The sequence below is a fragment of the Juglans microcarpa x Juglans regia genome, chromosome 3D, assembly GCF_004785595.1.
Source record: "Juglans microcarpa x Juglans regia isolate MS1-56 chromosome 3D, Jm3101_v1.0, whole genome shotgun sequence".
NCBI lineage: Eukaryota > Viridiplantae > Streptophyta > Magnoliopsida > Fagales > Juglandaceae > Juglans > Juglans microcarpa x Juglans regia.
The window spans coordinates 13216467-13235470 of record NC_054598.1 but is presented as its reverse complement, the minus strand read 5'-3'; the positions used below and the strand labels follow the sequence as shown (position 1 = coordinate 13235470).

Below are 19004 nucleotides of genomic sequence, written 5' to 3'. Positions count from 1 at the left end.
TGACATAATGACCATGAAGGTGATAATTGACATGGTGATAGTTATGTGGATTCCAATTGCTTTTATTACATATACGTGCATAATCTTGCTAATTCTGTGCTGGATTATTGAAAGGAATTGCACTGTCTTTCAGTTTTTTTACATCACTTTGTAAGGACGAAGTAATTTATGGCTTCCTAAACCTATAGGACATTCTTATTGTTGGGTTTTCTAGTCCAAAGACATGAGAAGCAGTCCCAAAATACCAACAAACTATCTAGTCTTAGGTCTCTTCCGAATGTGATTATGATCTCATATAAACAAAATTATATGATCACTACAGACATTATCGAACAAATTATAAAGAAAACTACATATATTAGGTTGAAATTAGGCAAGAAATTAGGGACACATAGGGACTCAATTTTGACATCATTGTATATGGAAAACATTTCTCATAATCTAATTCAACCAAATCATAGTAATAAAGACAATTCATGTAGGTTCTATGAAAACGATTCCCCCTTCTAACCGAGCGGCAGTTAGAGAGAGAGATCGGTAGAGCCTAAAATAGTGAAAGAGAAACTCACCGGCGTTGGCGAGAAAATGGCAAGAGGCAATCAAAAACCGTTGTGCGAAGCCGAGAGAGAGAGAGAGAGAGAAAGAATCACGGGGGGAGAGGGGGGAGTTGAAAGAATAGGGAAATTAGGCGAGGAGTAAATTTAGGTTTTTTTATTTTTTTTTATTTTTACTGTGTATGACTTATTACAGCGAATTAGATGTTGCCGTAATAAGCAAAATACGGAAAGAAATTCATCTTCTGCGAATAACTCAATTGCGGCGACATAAATCCTCTGTAACAAAGATTTGTAGCGGCGACAATTTTATAATGATGAGGACTTAATTGCGTTGTACCTATTATTTGCGACAAAAATATTACCGGCGATATTATACCGTCAAAAATTGTAATTTATTCCGGCGATTTTTCTGATCGACTCAAAGAAATAACTCACAGTAAATTAGCTTTTTAGCAGCAATATCTACGTTGCTACAAATAAAAGTAGCCGCAAATTCTACATTTTCTTGTAGTATAATAAACGGGTCAATAACATGTTAACCTACTTAATCCAAAATCAACCCGCAATAACTTATTTAAATTTTATTATTATTGGATTGTAATATTGATATTTTTCAATATGCTTATACTTTTATTGTTAGGATTATAATTCTTGACCTATACTCATATTTGTTATTGTTGGGTTTGTAATATTGGTTTTATTATAGGTTAAAATCTAAAAAAATGTTTGATATTTTTGTTAATGGGTAGTCTTATTTTTATTTTATTCTTTTACATATTGTGGCAACTAATAAATATAAATTTTAACTTTTATGTAAAATTATGTTAATTAGTTTAAATGAGTTATGCGGGTTAGTTTAACCTATTTACATCAAACGGATTGAAATAAGTTGTATCATATTGACTCATTTCTAATTAATTATTAAACGGGTCAAAACATGTGAGATAACACAACTCACTTTTTAAATGAGTCGTGTTAAGATTTAAAAGTCTGACCCGTTTAGCTTAACGGGCCGTGTTTAGATTGACCCATACAATCAAATGTCTATGACTTAACACAATAGAAACACGTCCCATAAACATGAATTGCCACCCCTACTCATAGTTGTAGGTGTTGTTCACCTTTTCACATTTGCCAAATGCTTGCCAGAGGTTGTGGAGAGATTGCAGACCTGATGTTTATAAAAAGGATAGTGATAGGGTTACTATTCTCTTACTACCCATTTACTACTTATAGTGTATTTGGAGTTTTTTTTTTATTTTTTTATCATTTTATTTTTAAGTATTTTTTAAACATCCTTAACCATTAAGAAAAAATTAAAAAAATATAATTTTACTAATAGTTACATCCTTAACCATTAAGTAAAATAAAAAATAAAAATAAAAAGTAAATACAAAAAGAATAGTAAATGAATAGTAAGAGAGTAGTAACCTTATCATTATTCTTATAAAAAATAGTGATGACTAACTTGTTTATTATCTCAATTGATTTCGTTCGTAATATTCTTAATAGGATATATTCACTACTTTTTTAAAATGTAAGTCGAACTCAAACTTATATTTATCTTTAACATTCCAAGAAAAATCACTAGAGATTTGATTTATTTGTAAATATTATTTTATTAAATAAATATTATATTTTCAGTATAGTATTGAGATGAGTTGTTTTCTATCATCATGCATGTTATTTTCTAAGCCGTCGATATATTTTTGTCAATAATGTTATGTGTTATATTTTAAATAATTTTTATTAAGTCGTTCATTTATGAAACTATTTAAAATATTTCACATTAATATATATGAATGTAATAAATAAGAAAATCTAAAATTAAGATTAGTCTGGCCCTAGCCATTTTTCTTTACTATCGGTCTCCATAACACTATATTACTTTACATGCCTCTTCTTTCTCCTCTTTGAACTAACGCGCTTTCTCATTCTGTTTCATTTTTTTTGTAAATCGACTATAGGTCAAAGCTAAAGAGATGATGTATTTTTCATTTATATCGATCTTATTTGATATTTTTCATTTACATATTAAAAAAGTAGAAACAAAAAAACTATTTTCTCTTGCCTCATTTTTCAATTACAGCCTCTAAAAGTGCAATTAACTCTGTGGGCGTGGGATGCGCCGTTTGCCGGAGGGATGTGGACGTTGTGGAGGCTAGGCCGCTATCGCTGCGATGCCGATGCCGTTGCCTCTGCCTGTGGAGAGTGGAGACTGGAGGAGGGCTGCGGATGCTGGAGAGTAGAGATTGGAGTGGAAGCTGGGCTGCTATCGTTGATGCCACTACCGCTGGAGAGTGGAGATTGAGAGGAGGGTTGCGCTGCTGCGGACGCTGGAGGGGATGGGAGGAGTGCTGAGGGAGTAAGGGGACGCTCGAAATTAGAAGAGACTAAGAGGAGAGTTGTTTAAACCCTAGGCACAAACGGTGCCATTTTGTGCCGTTCTCTCTCTCTCTCTCTCTTTTATTTTTTATTTTATTTTATTTCCTTGTTTTAAACTGTATAACAAAACGACGCCATTTCATCTATTTAAGTGAAACAACGTTGTTTTAGAATGTATTATATATATATATATATAAAAGGTTTAAGACGTTGGCCGGTTCAGCGGTTTTCTTCTGGTTCGAATCGATACCAAACCAGCCGATACCGGTTTTGATAAAATTCCACCACCCGCCGACCGGTTCTCAACCGGTTTCGGCTGGTTCCGAGCTCGTCCGACAGGTCTGAGTCGGTCCCGGTCAATTCTTCAGTTTCTTATATAGCCCTATCCTTCTTTTCTCGTGTTCTATAATGCAGACAGTCTTCACATGACCAATTTGAAGAGCGCCCACTAACAAATGAATAACTAAACATTCAAGATATCGATGTAGTTGGAATCTCAAATAATACATCATCTTAATAATAAAAGGAGAAATAAGTTATCCCAACAAATTTTCATATATTGAATGGAAAATTCTGAACTTAAAAATGTAGAAATAGATGACGATGATGACGACGACGACGACGTGTCTGTCAAATGCTTTTATTATGACTAGGTTTTTTGAGATCACTTGGAAAGTTTTGATGTGCCAACAGAAAACAAGGTTTATACTTTTGACACTTTCTTGTTGTGATCCTAGTTATAATGGTTAGATTACGGCAAGTAATATCAAATATTTAAATTAGGAAAAAAACACCAACCACCCAATCAGTCGAACAATTCGCCAAATTTAAATTTTCTTGAAATTTTTGTTCATTCTTTTTAAGGCTTAAAATATGAAAGATAATATATCAAATAAATTCTATAATATTTATAATTGTTGAAGTGAATTATTTGAAACACATATACACAATTAATGTTATTAAATCAATTTGAGGTATCAATTTATTAAAGATAAGTGTTTTAAGTACAAAAAGATTTTATAAAAATAAATCTACAAACTGATATAATTTTATAGGATACGTTATATTTACTTTATAATAAAAATAATCTTACAATATAATGTATCATATTTAATTTATAAATTTATTTTTAAAAATCTCTTTATTATTAAAATATTTATTCATTTCAAATGAATCCAAATTCATGGTGTATTTGCCACCTCTTTGGAATCAAAATGGGCCATCTTCAAACGGTCTCAACCCTTCCAATTTACTCACGCTCTTTCTACCAAAGTTCCAACCAATTCGTAAGGCAAAGCATTCATTCCTGCAATACCTTTTTTTGTTTATAAAATATTTTATTTTCTCCAATAAAATACTCTAGCCTCCGACCGTTACGACAGGCGTCGTGGGAGGAAATTCAGCAGGACGGTGTCGTTTCTTTACGACGGTCCATGTGCATGTCCGAAATAATCTTTTATTTCCTTTTTTGGAAGAGGATTTTTGAAATTTCCCAAAACACAGGGCCCTTTTTCTAGTTTCCACTCTTAAATATTCTTTCGTAACTTCTTCATTGTGAATCTGAGCTCTCTCAATCAATCTGATCCATCTTTTCTACTTCCTTCAAATCTAGGGTTACCATTAAGAAGAAGAAGAAGAAGAAGAAGAAGAAGAAGAAGCTTTTACCTGAAAACCATCCCAATTGATTCTCCGATTCCTTTGTTTTTTTTTGGGGGCCCAAAGAATTCCTCTTTCTCCTGGAAAAGAACAGGAAACCTTTTTGAGGGACAATGAAGCGGGCAAAGCTTGAAACTTTGACGTCGCCGACTCGGCTCAGATTGCTTGAAGTTTTTATTGGCGTTCTGTTTCTTTACTTGCTCTTCGTCAGCTTCGAAATCCCCCGGGTATTCCGGACCGGGGACCCGTCGGATTTGGACGAAGAGGAATTCGGGCTTCTCGGCGACGCCTTGCCCGGGCAAGTGCCACTCGAGAGTGGAGAAGAATTTTCCGAAGATGACGCCCTGCGGAACCGGACACCGAAACGGCGAATGCGCGTATTCAGTAAAGTCTCTGGCTTGGTTTGGAACGAAAATCGTTTCAATGGTAATACCGGTAAGGACGATATCTTGGAGCTTCACAAGGCGGCAAAGCGCGCCTGGGTAGTTGGAAAGAAGCTCTGGGACGATCTAGAGTCCGGGAAGATCGAGCTTAATGCGAAAACCCAGCTCCAGAACCGGTCCGAGTCGTGCCCGCATTCCATTTCGTTATCCGGGATCGAATTTCGAGACCGGAACCGGGTCCTGGTTCTCCCGTGCGGGCTTACGCTGTGGTCCCACATTACCGTGGTGGGGACGCCGCGATGGGCTCACCCGGAGTACGATCCGAAGATAGCGTTACTGAAGGAAGGGGACGACTCTGTGATGGTGTCGCAGTTTATGATGGAGTTGCAGGGGCTAAAGACGGTGGACGGGGAGGACCCACCTAGAATTCTGCATTTCAACCCTAGGTTGAAGGGGGACTGGAGTGGGAAGCCGGTGATCGAGCAGAACACCTGTTACAGGATGCAGTGGGCCTCGCCGCTGAGGTGCGAGGGGTGGAAGTCTAGGGCGGATGAAGAAACCGGTGGGTGGTTATTTCATTTTCGGTTTGTTTTTGCTGATTTCTTAACTTCAGAGAATGCATAAGCTTTATGTTTGTCAAGAATAATTAAATCTGTCTGAAAAAACTGGCATTGTTTACATTGTTGATCCTTTTAAACTCTATGAAGTTGATGAGCAAGTGAAATGTGAAAAGTGGATTCGCGATGATAACAATCACTCAGAAGAGTCGAAGGTGACATGGTGGTTGAAAAGGCTGATAGGGCGGACGAAGAAGGTGTCTTTAGACTGGCCATACCCTTTTGCAGAGGGCAAGTTGTTCGTTTTAACCCTCAGTGCTGGCTTGGAAGGTTACCATATCAATGTAGATGGGAGGCATGTCACTTCTTTCCCTTATCGCATCGTGAGTACCCTTGTTATATCTCTTCAAATTTTAATGATTGCAGGACATCTTTAAAGAAAAAGAAACTTATATAATGTTCGTAGGGATTTGTGCTTGAAGATGCCACTGGACTCTTTCTCAATGGGGATGTCGACGTGCATTCTGTGTTTGCAGCTTCCTTACCCACATCACATCCGAGTTTCCGACCACAAATGCATCTTGAGATGTTTACTGAATGGAAAGCCCCACCTCTTCCCAATGGGCATGTGGAGCTTTTCATTGGCATCCTTTCTGCTGGAAACCATTTTGCTGAGCGAATGGCTGTGAGAAAGTCATGGATGCAGAATAAATTAATTAAATCTTCACATGTTGTGGCTCGTTTTTTTGTTGCAATGGTAAGGATGGGGCATGTATTCTTTAATGAGGAACAATTAATGCATAAGCTTTATATTGGATTTTTACATCTATATTTTGACAGCATGGGAGAATGGAAGTAAATCTGGAGCTAAGGAAAGAAGCAGAGTATTTTGGGGATATAGTTATAGTTCCTTATATGGATAACTATGATCTTGTGGTGTTGAAGACTATAGCGACCTGCGAATATGGGGTGAGTTTTGGGAAAACCCCTAAAGTTGATTATGCATTTTGTTCTTTGTAGCTATAAATTTTATATTGTTAATGCATGTGGCTCTTCACAGGTTCGCACAGTGGGTGCCAAGTATATTATGAAGTGTGATGATGACACATTTGTTAGGGTGGGTGCTATGATCAAGGAAGCGAGGAAAGTTGGTGAAGATACAAGCCTTTATATTGGAAATATGAACTACCACCACAAGCCCCTTCGTCATGGCAAATGGGCTGTGACATATGAGGTATGAATTCCTTCCTCCCCCCCAGGGGCGGACCTACACTTGGTCTGTAAAAAAAATGAAGTTTTAACGGGTTTTTTATAAGAATAATCCTATAAAAATTCTTTTATTTTACCTGTAAAAAGAACAATCCTATAAAAATCCACTCCCCCCCCCCCCCCCCCAAAAAAAAAAAAAAAAAGATTTTGTAGTTTTGCCCCCTCAAAATGAAATTCTTGGTTTCACCCCCTGCCCCCCCTTGCTTCTCTAATCCTTTGATGGATCATTCACTCTTTTCCTTTGGTTGTTTAACGTACCACTACCACTATAATAGTTTTTGTTTTGACTCAAAATAAGCAATGCTTCTTGGTTTTTACTTCTAATTTTCCTTTTTAAAACATCGTAGTTAGCATTGGTGTTCATGTTTAGGTAATGTGATGAAGGTGGTGTTATGCCGTGCCTAATTATGTCTGATTTGAAATCTCAGTTGCTTTTCAGCATAGTAAGTCGTCAATGTTCTATATTGGGATAATAATGTGCGATTGTCTCACCTAGAGGTGGCGTTTAAACGATTTATGTCACCCAAAGGCATTGCATCTGCTGTGAACAGAGGAAGCCATAGCATTAATAAATCCTTTCTCAAGTTTGATGTTTGGGTCGGAAAATGACCATGACCAACTCCATAGTCATATTCTTTTTTGCTGAACTGAAATTCCAGAAAGTTTGGACTTCTTTACCAACTTAATTCTTAATGCTGTTTTGACTATGTGGATTAACTATTTTGGGGGCCTGATATGATGTTCACTTCTCACAAAATAGTGCCCTTTTCTTGTGTGTTCCAGGAATGGCCAGAGGAGGATTATCCTCCATATGCAAATGGTCCGGGTTACATTTTATCATTCGACATTTCACAGTTCATTATATCAGAGTTTGAAAAGCAAAAATTAAGAGTATGTTGCTTGTTCTTCTGCTCTCTCTCAGTAATGGCTTTTGATGATTAATTAGATGGATGACTCTGATCAAAGAAGATTGATTAGATGGATGTCCACATGTTTGCAGTTGTTCAAGATGGAAGATGTGAGCGTGGGAATGTGGGTGGAGCAGTTCAATAATTCAAGACCAGTGCAGTATGTGCACAGCTTGAAGTTCTGCCAGTTTGGGTGTATTGAAGATTATTACACAGCACATTACCAATCTCCAAGACAAATGACATGCTTGTGGGACAAATTGCAATCTCAACGAAAACCCAAGTGCTGCAATATGAGATAACAATGACGGATAGCCATACAAATTTTGCAGCCATATAGTATATACCTCTGTAAATACGCAAGCCCGGGTTATATATTAAGGGGGAACTCCTTACAAATTCATTTATTATTTCACCTTTTCTCCATCTTTTTCTTCTCCCATTTTCATTTTTCTTAAAGGCTTGACGATGCTAATAGAAATAACGTTGCTACCTGTGAACTATACTGGAAACGTATAAAAGCATTTGGTAGTTTTGTAACTAGAGCGTAAATCATGGAAGGGGAATGAAGCGAAAACTCATGCTTCTTACCCAACTTCATTCATTATCTCACCTTTTTCTGGATCCTTTTGTCTCACCATTTTCATCCTTCTGAAGGCTGGACGGTACTAGAGAAAAAGAAGTTGCTTCCTCTAATATGTATAATGATCAAATTAGTCCCAGATTTTCATCAGTGAACCGTACTTATAAATGTAATATCAACATGTCATTTGACAAGTTATGCTGTGTGTCACGTTAGGCCTGCAATCTAACCAAATCGTGCTTGATTTGGGCCCGATCCGATCTGACCCGATGTCCATGCCAATATAGGAAAAGCTGATCCGACTCTAGTCGGGTCAACCCATCTGATACAACCAATTTCCAAAAATGTCTTTTGAAACCCCTCCGAACCCACAGCCTATACATGGGTTTCTTCTTCAATTGCTATAAATTCTCTCAAAGCCTCTAAATCGTTCTCTGCGCAGCCTACTCCGAACTACTAGGATTTCGAAAGCGAGGGTGAGAATGAACCTAGACATGAAATCACTATGAGGGCCAAGGTCTTATTGCCATACGATATTTGTGGGACCCCACTATTTGCTCGATCTAAAAACTTAAAAATTGACGTTTTTTAATTTTCCTAATCTCGTACTGGGGTTTGCCATTTGGTTTCATAGTGGAAGAAGAAATGCATGAGGAGGTTGAAGAGGAAGCGCCGAAAGATGAGGCAGAGATCCAAGTAGTTCTCTTGCCAATAAATCGACGTTGTTTTGTGTCTAATCGGTTTTTGATTAGAGAGTCATTGTGTTTTCCATTTTTATGTTTGGATTTAATATCTGAAAGGTTGGATTTTTGTGCTGTTGAATGAGTTTTTCCCTTTCACTCTCCATCGGGTCTATCCGAGTCTACAGAGCATCGAAGAAAATAGGGCCCAACGTTGCAACAAAATTATGCCTCCGACCTCGCTAGCTTGACTTACTGTCAACCCTATCGCGTAATCGCAGCGCAGGCAGGGACAAACTTCGCCAACGACAATGACTTAGGTGATAATAGAGAGAAATGGGGAGTGATGGTAGCTATGGTTTGAGATTTGGGGATGAATGGCATAAGGTCTGTGATTGTCAGATCGAAACTGACAGTTAACGGGTTTGACCCACAAGTTCGTTCAACCCTCTTTTATCGGTCGGGTCGGGTTGGGTCTGTTCGTACGGACGGATGGATCGGGTCAGCATCTTTTCTGCACAACCCTATGTCACGCATTGATGTGCAACGGCTCCATTTTTTCACTGACCAATTTATATTTGACTGAAAAATCTTACTTACCATTTTTTTTTGATAAATTTTACTTACCATTCTTATACTATATATTATACGTATTTTTTTTTCTTTATCAAATGTGTTAATGTTGTGTTTTGCATGTCTTTGGGCCGGGTTTCAGAAACTTTGATCCTCAGACTTTCACCTACACACTCAACCAAACATGGAGAATATAAGGAATTCAGAGAGAGCCATTCATACCTGGGGATCGGCTTTTATACTAGAATTTTTATGGGGATCACCCGTCTCTGACTCCAAGGAACTTATGTCCTTTCAACTATTCATTTGTCAAAACCCTTTAATATGGTGTGACTTTTGGGGTGGCGTTATTAAATGCGGTGTAGAGTCCGGGGGATGGCACCATTAATGCGACGTGACTCTTTGATTCAATTCATCCAACAAGTGTTTTCGTTGAGCCCCTCTATGCTTGCTGTCAGGAGATCAAGGGTTCTTTGTATGTCCACCTGCCTGACTACGTAGATTACCGAGGGTAGGGTGTCAATGGAGTGGTGTCAAAACGATGAGTCACATCTCTCCCTGCTGTTTGCTTTCCCATGTATGGGTTGCTTTGGGGTAGGTTTTGCTCGCAAGCTGAGTATTCTGTAGATGTTCATTGACTCTTCTTAGTTGGGAGGGGGAGGGGGGGGGGGGGGGCTGGGCTTGGCCGAGCTCTCTGACTTGCCTCTCCCGTGATCTCTCGTGGGCTCGATGTATGAGCTGATAGGGGAAAAATACCCTTACAAAATGTGTGGTGTATGGATAAATGAGTAGAATAATTCATTTAGTTTAGTAAGAATAAAACAAAATAAAAACAAATAAAAAATCATATATAGGTGTGGTATAGGGATGCAATGTAGGACTCAAATTTATATGAGTAAACAACAATCACTCTTTGACGCTAAAATCTTGGCCGTCAAAGCATGACTCTTAAGCATGGTGGTGGCCCATCGTAGAGATGCCACCCAAGGGACCTCGAGATAGCTGTTCACCTCGTGGTGGCCCAGACCCTCATAGAGAGTCACAAGAGGCAAGAGCCCTTCTTAAGAGTCATGCTTTGACAGCCCAGATTTAGGTGTCAAATTAGGACTGAGGAGTGATTTTTGTTTAGTTATATAAACTTTAGAATATAATTCATTTTTGTTATTTAATTGTTTTGTAGATTTTTAATTTATTTTTACACGCCAGAGTTAGCACGGCTGATGTTGTATTAATGAATTACGACTCGAGTTAAAAATGCAATTGAAAAACAAAGACCTATTTATTTTATATTAATATCACGTCAAATTATTCCTTATTTTAAATAGTTAAATTTATGAAAAGTGATAAATTTATAGATTATTTAAGAAAATTTCTACGTAGAATTCTTACACCACACGCCTCCACATAATCAATTAATATGTGATTTATCATTTTATCTTTCTATCTTAATGCCTAAATATTATATATATATATACACACGTGTGTTTAAATAGAATGACAAAAATAATAAATTATATATTAATTAAATAGAATTGTGTAGTGTAAGACTTATTTTTCATAATCTTAATTACAGTTTTATGCCTTACATTATCTTTTTAGTACAGTTTTATGTTTCGTGTCCAATACATGAGACCTACTACTTTTCTTTATCTCTGCATGACCGCAGCTGATCATGATATATTCTGTATTATAAAACCAGCTCATTCTATAAATCTATCTATTTGGTAATAGATCCAATTTTTGAGGAAAATCTTTTATACATATATATATATATATGTTTATTACAATTAATTTTATATATTTATACATGCATATGGTCGGTTTAACCGCCTGTTTGTTTTGTGCTTGTATAATTTAATTATTGTGCAATTTATTCTTCCATTCCCTTTCTTCTCTTCTTCTTCAGTCAGCTTCGACTTTCCTTCTTTTCGCTGTTTTGGTATCAGAGCCACTTCTAGTATCTAATTGTTGTGAATTATTTCTTCTTTGTTGAACTTATTTTGTTTTCTGACAACCCCCACCCGGAGTTTCTACTTTGGTTGGTTCAGGATCATCTTTCGATAAGTAGGTCAGGAACCCGGAGGTGTAAATTCCGTTTTAAAGCCAGGGAGGCGAGTATAGGGCAGCTACAGGTTCAAACCTGAGAGCCGAGAGTGGTAAGTTCACGACCCTTGAGATGCGACGGTCGGTGTTGTCCTAGGACAAAATGAGTTGGATGAATAGATCCAATTCAACAATTAGTTCCAGGTCGACTATGTCGCCTGACATTGTTAATGAGGAAGACTGTGCTTTTGAAGCACCAGAGTCGTCTGTACTGGGATCATGGAAGATTCCAAAACTTGATGTTAGCACGATCTATCGAACCAATTGGTTTGAGAGATCTATACACACAGTTTTGCGTGCATACTGTTGAACAAACTTATGCTATTTCCAAAACTCAAGAAAAATGTTATCTTTTTCAAGAAAAACAGATAACCAAATTCTTGGAGTAAGGTTTTAGATATATTCATATTGAATCTGTTCAAATTGCTGCTAAACCTTTAACAAGGAGAGGCATCAATGCATCCGTACTATTTTGTTTAAGGGATGCCAGATTCAATAATTTTGAAACAAATATTCTCGGAATAATCCAATCCTCTCTAACGGATGGACCAGTCCATTTTAATTGTTATCCTGATTTAACACTTGCTCTTGATGATAAACATATTTTAAAATGTTTGACCTTAAACATTTTAACTTCTGGTTATGATATGCTTAAGGGTAGCAAACTCCTTACTTTGATTTACAGAATTTATTATCGTCTTTTAAAAATGAGTTTAAATCCAAAAGCCATTGCAAAACCCATCCAGGGAAAAACTCTTTTGATCCAGAGTTCAACCCCAGATGCGAATGTTTCAACTCCAAAAATAATTTTTTGGAAAGATATAATTCTTCCCAAAGAATGGATTTTGGAAGATGAGGCTCCTCCTATTCCTCGAAACCCTGTTGACAGTTACCCAAGTAACATTCAACAGTATTTGGATGGAACCATTAAAATTAGCTTTGATCAAACTAAATCTCCAGGGCTAAGAAGAAATTCTTTTGCTAGATCTAGTTCTTCTTTTGAAAGGTCAGAAATTCCAGTAAGAAGATACCAAAATCTCAAACAATTTCTGAAAAATTCTGTTAAAACTGCCCAACCCGTTAATCCTGTTTTAAAACTGAAAGGACTCTCTACGTCCTCTCAAGTTACTTCTGCTTTTTACTCTGCACAGGATGCTGGATCCTCTAAAGACCAGTCTATTCATAATGAAGCCGATACAGAAGATGACTCATCTTTATCACCTACAGCTTCAGATATAGTAGCTCCTGTTGCACCACAAGTTCATTACAGTTTAACTATGTTGAATAAACCATTTACGTTTGATCTTGTTTATCTTTTTGAAGAATACAAACTTTCAAAAAACAGTGCTAGGCAAAAAGCCTACCATGCAAAGTATTCTGAAAAAGAAAAACAACGTGTTAAACGGAAATGGAAAGAAGAAATGAATAAGCAGCAAAAGCATATTCTTTTCTTTGATTTTGTTGAAAATATTTATACTTCCAACAATACTTTGAATGTTGTTAAAGCTGATTTTGCCAAGGAAGAAGGCAAAATGGTAGTCTAGTCCAGCCATCCGCCTTTGGAGACTGTTCTCATCACCCACAAAGGGGTTGAGATATCTGCTTCGCCTTTCAAAATCTCAGAAACTGTTTCCAGAGATCCTGAGAAGGACAAGATTCTCAAAGAAACAAAAAATGTTATTTCTCAAAATAACTTTGTGAATCTTACTCTTCATACGATCGGACAACAGTTAGATCGGATTGAAGAAAAGGTTGAAAAACCTGATTCTATTCTTTTGGTTTTGACTACAGATCAACCAAAGAAAATAATTGAAAAACCTTTGATTATCTTACCTGAAAGTCGAGCCAAAATTGATTTTAAAAATTCACAGGCAAAGACTTTAGATAAGATTAATCAAATGCTTAATGATCTGAAAAAAGAACAGCCTTCTACTAGTGCTTTGTCTAACAAAGAAATAGAAGAAGAAGTTCTTGTTGAAACTACAAATGAGTCTTCTAACGATCACTCTTCTGAAGAAAATGATCTTGATTTACTTGAAAAGAATTTTTAAGATATTGTTTTAAAACCTGAAATTGCCAGATTCTCTTCAAAAGGACCCAAACCAATGAGTCTGACGAAGAACTGGTATTCCAGGCCTACTCCTCCTGATTTACAATTTGGAGAAAAAGTTTTTCAAAGCCAATCTTCTTACTCTGCTGACAAGGTTTACGAATGGAATATTGATAGTTTCTCTGAACAAGAGATCATGAATACCATGAGTAAAATATCCCTTGTAGCAAATGCTTATGTAACAACAATATCAGACAACCTGATATTGTTAAGATTTTAACACAAGATTTTTCTGGTGTTTTGAGAAACTGGTGGGATAAACACCTAATCAGAGATGCCAAGGAAACCATTCAGAACGCTGTTAAGTGTAATGATGAAGAGTTACCTATTTTTGATGAATCCATTGGATCTGCCCAATCTGATGGAGTTAATACTTTGATTTATACAATTTTAAAGCATTTTATTAGCACACCATCTGATATAACTAGCCGCATCAGCGACCAGTTGAATAATCTTAGATGTCATTAAATGTCTGATTATAGATGGTACCAAGATGTTTTTATTTCCAAAGTGATGCTTAGGGATGATAGTCAGAAGCCTAATTGGAAGGAGAAATTTATTGATGGTTTACCTCGCTTGTTCGCTTACAAAGTGAAGGATGAACTTACTATTCCTGGTCTCTTAATTACGACGCATACACCTATGGTGATATTTGTGTAATAATTAAGAAACTTGGTATTAGTATGTGTAATGATCAAAAGATGCTCCGAGAGCAGATGAGAAATAGCAAGAAAGCCAAATATGAAATGGGAACATTTTGTGAACAATTTGGACTTCTTGCTATAGCTCCCTCTAAAAGGAAGCACAAGTTTTCTAAACCTCATGGTGGTATCAGGAGAAAACCCCGTGATGAATTTTACAAGAAAACTTATAAAAAATCATTTTCTAAGAAAAAGAAATATAAGGATTTTTTTCAAGGAAAATGTTTTATTTGTGGCAATCCAGGATATTTCGCTGATAAATGCCCCAGAAAACCAAAAAAGATAAAAAATTAAAAAAGAAGCTTAATCAGTTGAATATTGATAACAATGATAAAGAAGAACTATTTCGACTTGTAGAAATAGTTTCGTCTTCATCATCTGATATCCTTGAGTTCAGTTCTAGTGATTCAGAATATCACTCAGAAACTGAATCTCTAGATTTTACTGGTCCTAAGCTAGGTTGCTATTGTAATGATACTTGTTGTCAGACAAAGGGTAAGGCAATCCATGTCTTGTCCAAATCTTAAGAACAAGAAAACCTATTGCTAATCTTGATTTCTCAAATAACAAATCCTGAGCTTAAGGAAGAATATCTTCTTAAGTTAAGAAAGACTATGGCTTGTCAAGAACCAGAGTCTTCTAAGCAAATGATTAGTTTTCAAGAAAGCTTGGAAATATTTCAAAAGAAAAAACTCAAGGAAATTTCTACAAATGATTTACAACACGAAATAAATCTTGTTAAAAATGAAATCGTAGAACTCAGATCCGAGGTTAACAACCTTAAGTCTGAAAATGAGATTTTAAAACAAGAATTTTTAGTGTTTAAAATTGATAAACAACTTGATCAGGATATTTCTTCTGACAATGAGCAAACAAACGATTCTGGTTCAAGTCAATATGAGTTAGTTGCTGATAACCAGATTTGTTTGATCCATCATACCATTCTTCCAAAATGGTTTTCAAGGATTACCATTGTGGTCGCCCATGATTTTCACTTTTTTGTTGTTGCTATGATTGATTCCGGATCAGACCTGAATTGCATTCAGGAATGACTTATTCCTAGCAAATATTTTGAAAAATCATCTGAGAGATTATTTTCTGCAAATGGATCTCAGATGAAAATCATTTATGAGCTTAACAACGCTCATGTTTGTCAAAACAATGTTTGCTTTAAAATCCCTTCTATTTTAGTCAAAAATATGTCTGACAAAGTGATTTTAGGCATTCCATTTATTTCTGCTTTATATCATTTTCTGACTGAAAAAGATGGTATTACTACCGACCCTTTTGATCCAAAGGTCATTTAAATTTGCATCTCGTCTAGAGATTAGTCAAGATAAAGGTTTGAAATTTTTACTTTTTGCAAAACAAAAACATCTGAATTTCCTTCAACAGGAAATCAGGTACAAAAATATTTCTGAACAATTATCTTCGCCAATTTTAATTTCAAAAATTGATAATTTTAACAAGCGTCTGGTTTTTTATGTTTGTTCTGATTTACCAAATGCTTTTTGGCATAAGAAGAAACACATCGTTTCTCTTCCCTATATCAAAAATTTTGATAAAAGCACTATCCCCACTAAAGCCAGACCAATTCAGATGAATAGTCAGACTTTAGAATTCTGCAAAAAAGAAATTGCAGATCTTATGAAAAAAAGACATAATTAGGAATAGCAAGTCCCCTTGGTCTTGTCCAGCCTTTTATGTCCGAAAAAATACTGAACGAGAAAGAGGTACCCCTCGTCTAGTCATTAATTACAAACCTTTGAATAAAGTCTTGCAGTGGGTTAAGTACCCTATTCCCAATAAAAATGACTTAATTCATAGGTTGAGTGATGCTGTAGTCTTTTTCAAATTTGACCTCAAATCTGGTTTTTGGCAAATCCAGATAGCAGAGTCAGACCGGTATAAGACAGCTTTTGTAACCCCATTCGGTCATTTCGAATGGAATGTGATGCCATTTGGTCTAAAAAATGCCTCTAGTGAGTTCCAACATATCATGAACGACGTCTTCAACTCGTTCTCTGCTTTTACCATCGTCTATATAGATGATGTCCTTTTTTTTCTAAATCTATTGATGAACACTGGAAGCATTTGAATTCGTTTTTAGACATCATTAGAATCAATGGTCTTGTCGTTTCTGCGAAAAAGATCAAACTGCTCCAAACCAAGATCAGATTCATTGGTTATGATATTTCTGAAGGGAAAATCAGGCCCATCCAAAGAGCCATTGATTTTGCCGACAAATTCCCTGATGTCATTCTTGACAAAAAACAATTACAGAGGTTCTTAGGATCTCTTAATTATGTTGTTGATTTCTACAAGAATATGAGGAAATAATGTCGTCCTTTGTTCAAACGACTTCTTTCTAATCCTCCTCCTTGGACAAAAATCTACATTAAAATAGTGAGGAAAATCAAAGCACACGTCAAGACTTTTCCGTGCCTTGGTATCTCCACTTCTGATTCATTTAAAATTGTTGAAACAGATGCCTCAAACATTGGTTATGGTGGCATTCTGAAACAATCTGTTTCACCTGGTTCTTCTGAACAAATTGTTCTTTTCTATTCTGGAACCTGGAATTCTGCACAAGAAAAATATAGTACTATTAAACAAGAGATTTTATCTATAGTACTATGTATTTCTAAATTTCAATCTGATCTGTTAAACAAGAGGTTTTTACTTTATATTGATTGCATGAGTGATAAATTTGTTTTAGAACAAGATGTTGAAAACATTACATCAAAACATATTTTTGCACGATGGCAAGGTATTTTAAATGTTTTTTATTTTGATATTGAATACATCAAAGGCACTGATAATTCTATCCCTGATTTTCTTACCAGAGAGTTCTTGCAGACACCCAACCACGAGCGTAAGCAAGAAGAAAGGAAAAGAGAAACAGAGAGCGAGCTCCCCATCTCCAATACCCAGTATAAAACTCATCAAGAATGAGTCTGAATCCTCCATTGTGCCCAGTGTCTCCTCAACAGCACTGGATATTGCCAATAGGTTCACACCTCTTGGTAAAATTGTGCAACTAGCGACCTTCGCGTCTACAGTTTCTACACCTTTGATCCATACGCGAAAGTAGTGGCGTCAAAAGGTCATACTTTGATTACTCCCCAGTTTTTCCTCCCAAAAAGGAAAATCTGATTATTTGAAGAAGCCATTTATTACTCATCTGTTTCATATAGAACCTAACCGTTCTAATTTAACAGATCCGTTCAAAATAGCCTCTTCCTATTTTCTCCCTAATTTCCATTGGATACCTGAAGATTCTTCCAAAAATCTCCAGTATTATTCCAGTATCTTGATTCTCACCAACTCTCTTGTCATAAAACCCATTTATGATAAGAATGATTACACCAAATTAATTTACCACAGTGCTTATATCCTCCGAGTCATGACAGAGGCCGAATGGGGAACAAACCCATGGACTCCCAAAAGACTCTCAGGCTCTGCACTGAGTTATAATTATTTTGATTATATAACTGCCTGGAGACGTTTCATGTTCTTTCAGGTACCTGATATGAGCCATTCATGGTTCATCAATTTTGATACAAGATTCAAATGAACTTTTCCTTACTGGTTTCTCTAATAGTGGGACCAATTCGGACTAACTCCATATATACATACATACATATATGTATGTAGATATAAGAATTTCAAGAAACATAATTCGGATATATCTGTAAGGCGGGGCATACCACAAGACCCAAAATACCTCCTCAAAAGTTGACATGATGAATAATTCTACTCATCATTCCAATTTACATCATCTTCTCATCATTTCATGATGTGACATTAGATGATTATAGACTATTTATTATATTTTACTTGTAAACCTATCCTCTAATGTCACATTATGAGATGATAAGAAAATGATAAAAATTGAGATGATTAATAGATTTTTTCTTCTCAGATTTAGTTGATGGTTTTCTCCTTTTTTTTTTTATTTTATTTTATTTTTTTTTTGCCAATTCAACCGGTGTCACTTGTTGTGTTTCATGTACTGGTGATGAGTTCAGCAAAATTACTTTCTCATCAGCTTGCTTCAGTCAGGTGCTGCTTCCAATTATCGAAGGTAGATGTTAAAAATGCAGGGGAAAGTATATATAGATATAGTTTGCACACTCATTTCATTTCATATATATATATATATATATATTATCTTTATGCCTGCATTAGCTAAAGTGGGATGCTAATGATTTCAGAATATGACGGTGGGTACAAAGCTAGCTAACTAGCTCTCTCCCTATCTATCTCTTTCTCTAGCTTAGAAATGCAGCACTAGTGGCCTAGAGAGGACCATTATCATGAAAGCGCGCGATTCTCTCTTTAAGGACATATAGTGCGTAGAAGAAGGAACCTTATTCCATAATCTTGTTTCTTTATCGATCCCTTTGTACTTAAAAAAGTTCCATCTACTTTCAAAGCTGGAGCACATATTTATTTTGAGCAATAATAAGTACAAGCGATAAATTCTTTATAAAATAGTGGATGTTATTAAAAAAGAATAATTTTTTTTTTTTATGC

The 19004-nt window shown here is 36.1% G+C and overlaps 1 protein-coding gene and 1 long non-coding RNA gene across 2 annotated transcripts; both read left to right on the top strand.

Annotated features, from left to right (window-relative positions):
* The first annotated feature begins 4460 nt into the window (after positions 1–4460).
* On the top strand, positions 4461–8327 carry LOC121254776 (hydroxyproline O-galactosyltransferase GALT4-like). The gene is made up of 7 exons (XM_041154922.1): positions 4461–5543; positions 5689–5921; positions 6005–6295; positions 6379–6507; positions 6599–6772; positions 7591–7698; positions 7808–8327. The coding sequence occupies exons 1-7, from the start codon at positions 4712–4714 to the stop codon at positions 8015–8017; spliced, it is 1977 nt and encodes a 658-aa protein (XP_041010856.1). The 5' UTR covers positions 4461–4711; the 3' UTR covers positions 8018–8327.
* A 345-nt stretch (positions 8328–8672) lies between these two features.
* LOC121254775 lies at positions 8673–9117 on the top strand. The gene is made up of 2 exons (XR_005938713.1): positions 8673–8815; positions 8933–9117. It is a non-coding gene; the product is annotated as an uncharacterized LOC121254775 (long non-coding RNA).
* The last annotated feature ends 9887 nt before the right edge of the window (positions 9118–19004 follow it).

What these genes read in the sequence shown, in the direction of transcription:
- LOC121254776 (XM_041154922.1), top strand. Translation starts at nt 4,712, where the DNA reads ATGAAGCGGGCAAAGCTTGAAACTTTGACGTCGCCGACTCGGCTCAGA. An exon ending in TAGGGCGGATGAAGAAACCG is followed by an intron (nt 5,544 to 5,688) that starts GTGGGTGGTTAT and finishes AACTCTATGAAG; the next exon opens with TTGATGAGCAAGTGAAATGT. An exon ending in TAGCGACCTGCGAATATGGG is followed by an intron (nt 6,508 to 6,598) that starts GTGAGTTTTGGG and finishes GGCTCTTCACAG; the next exon opens with GTTCGCACAGTGGGTGCCAA.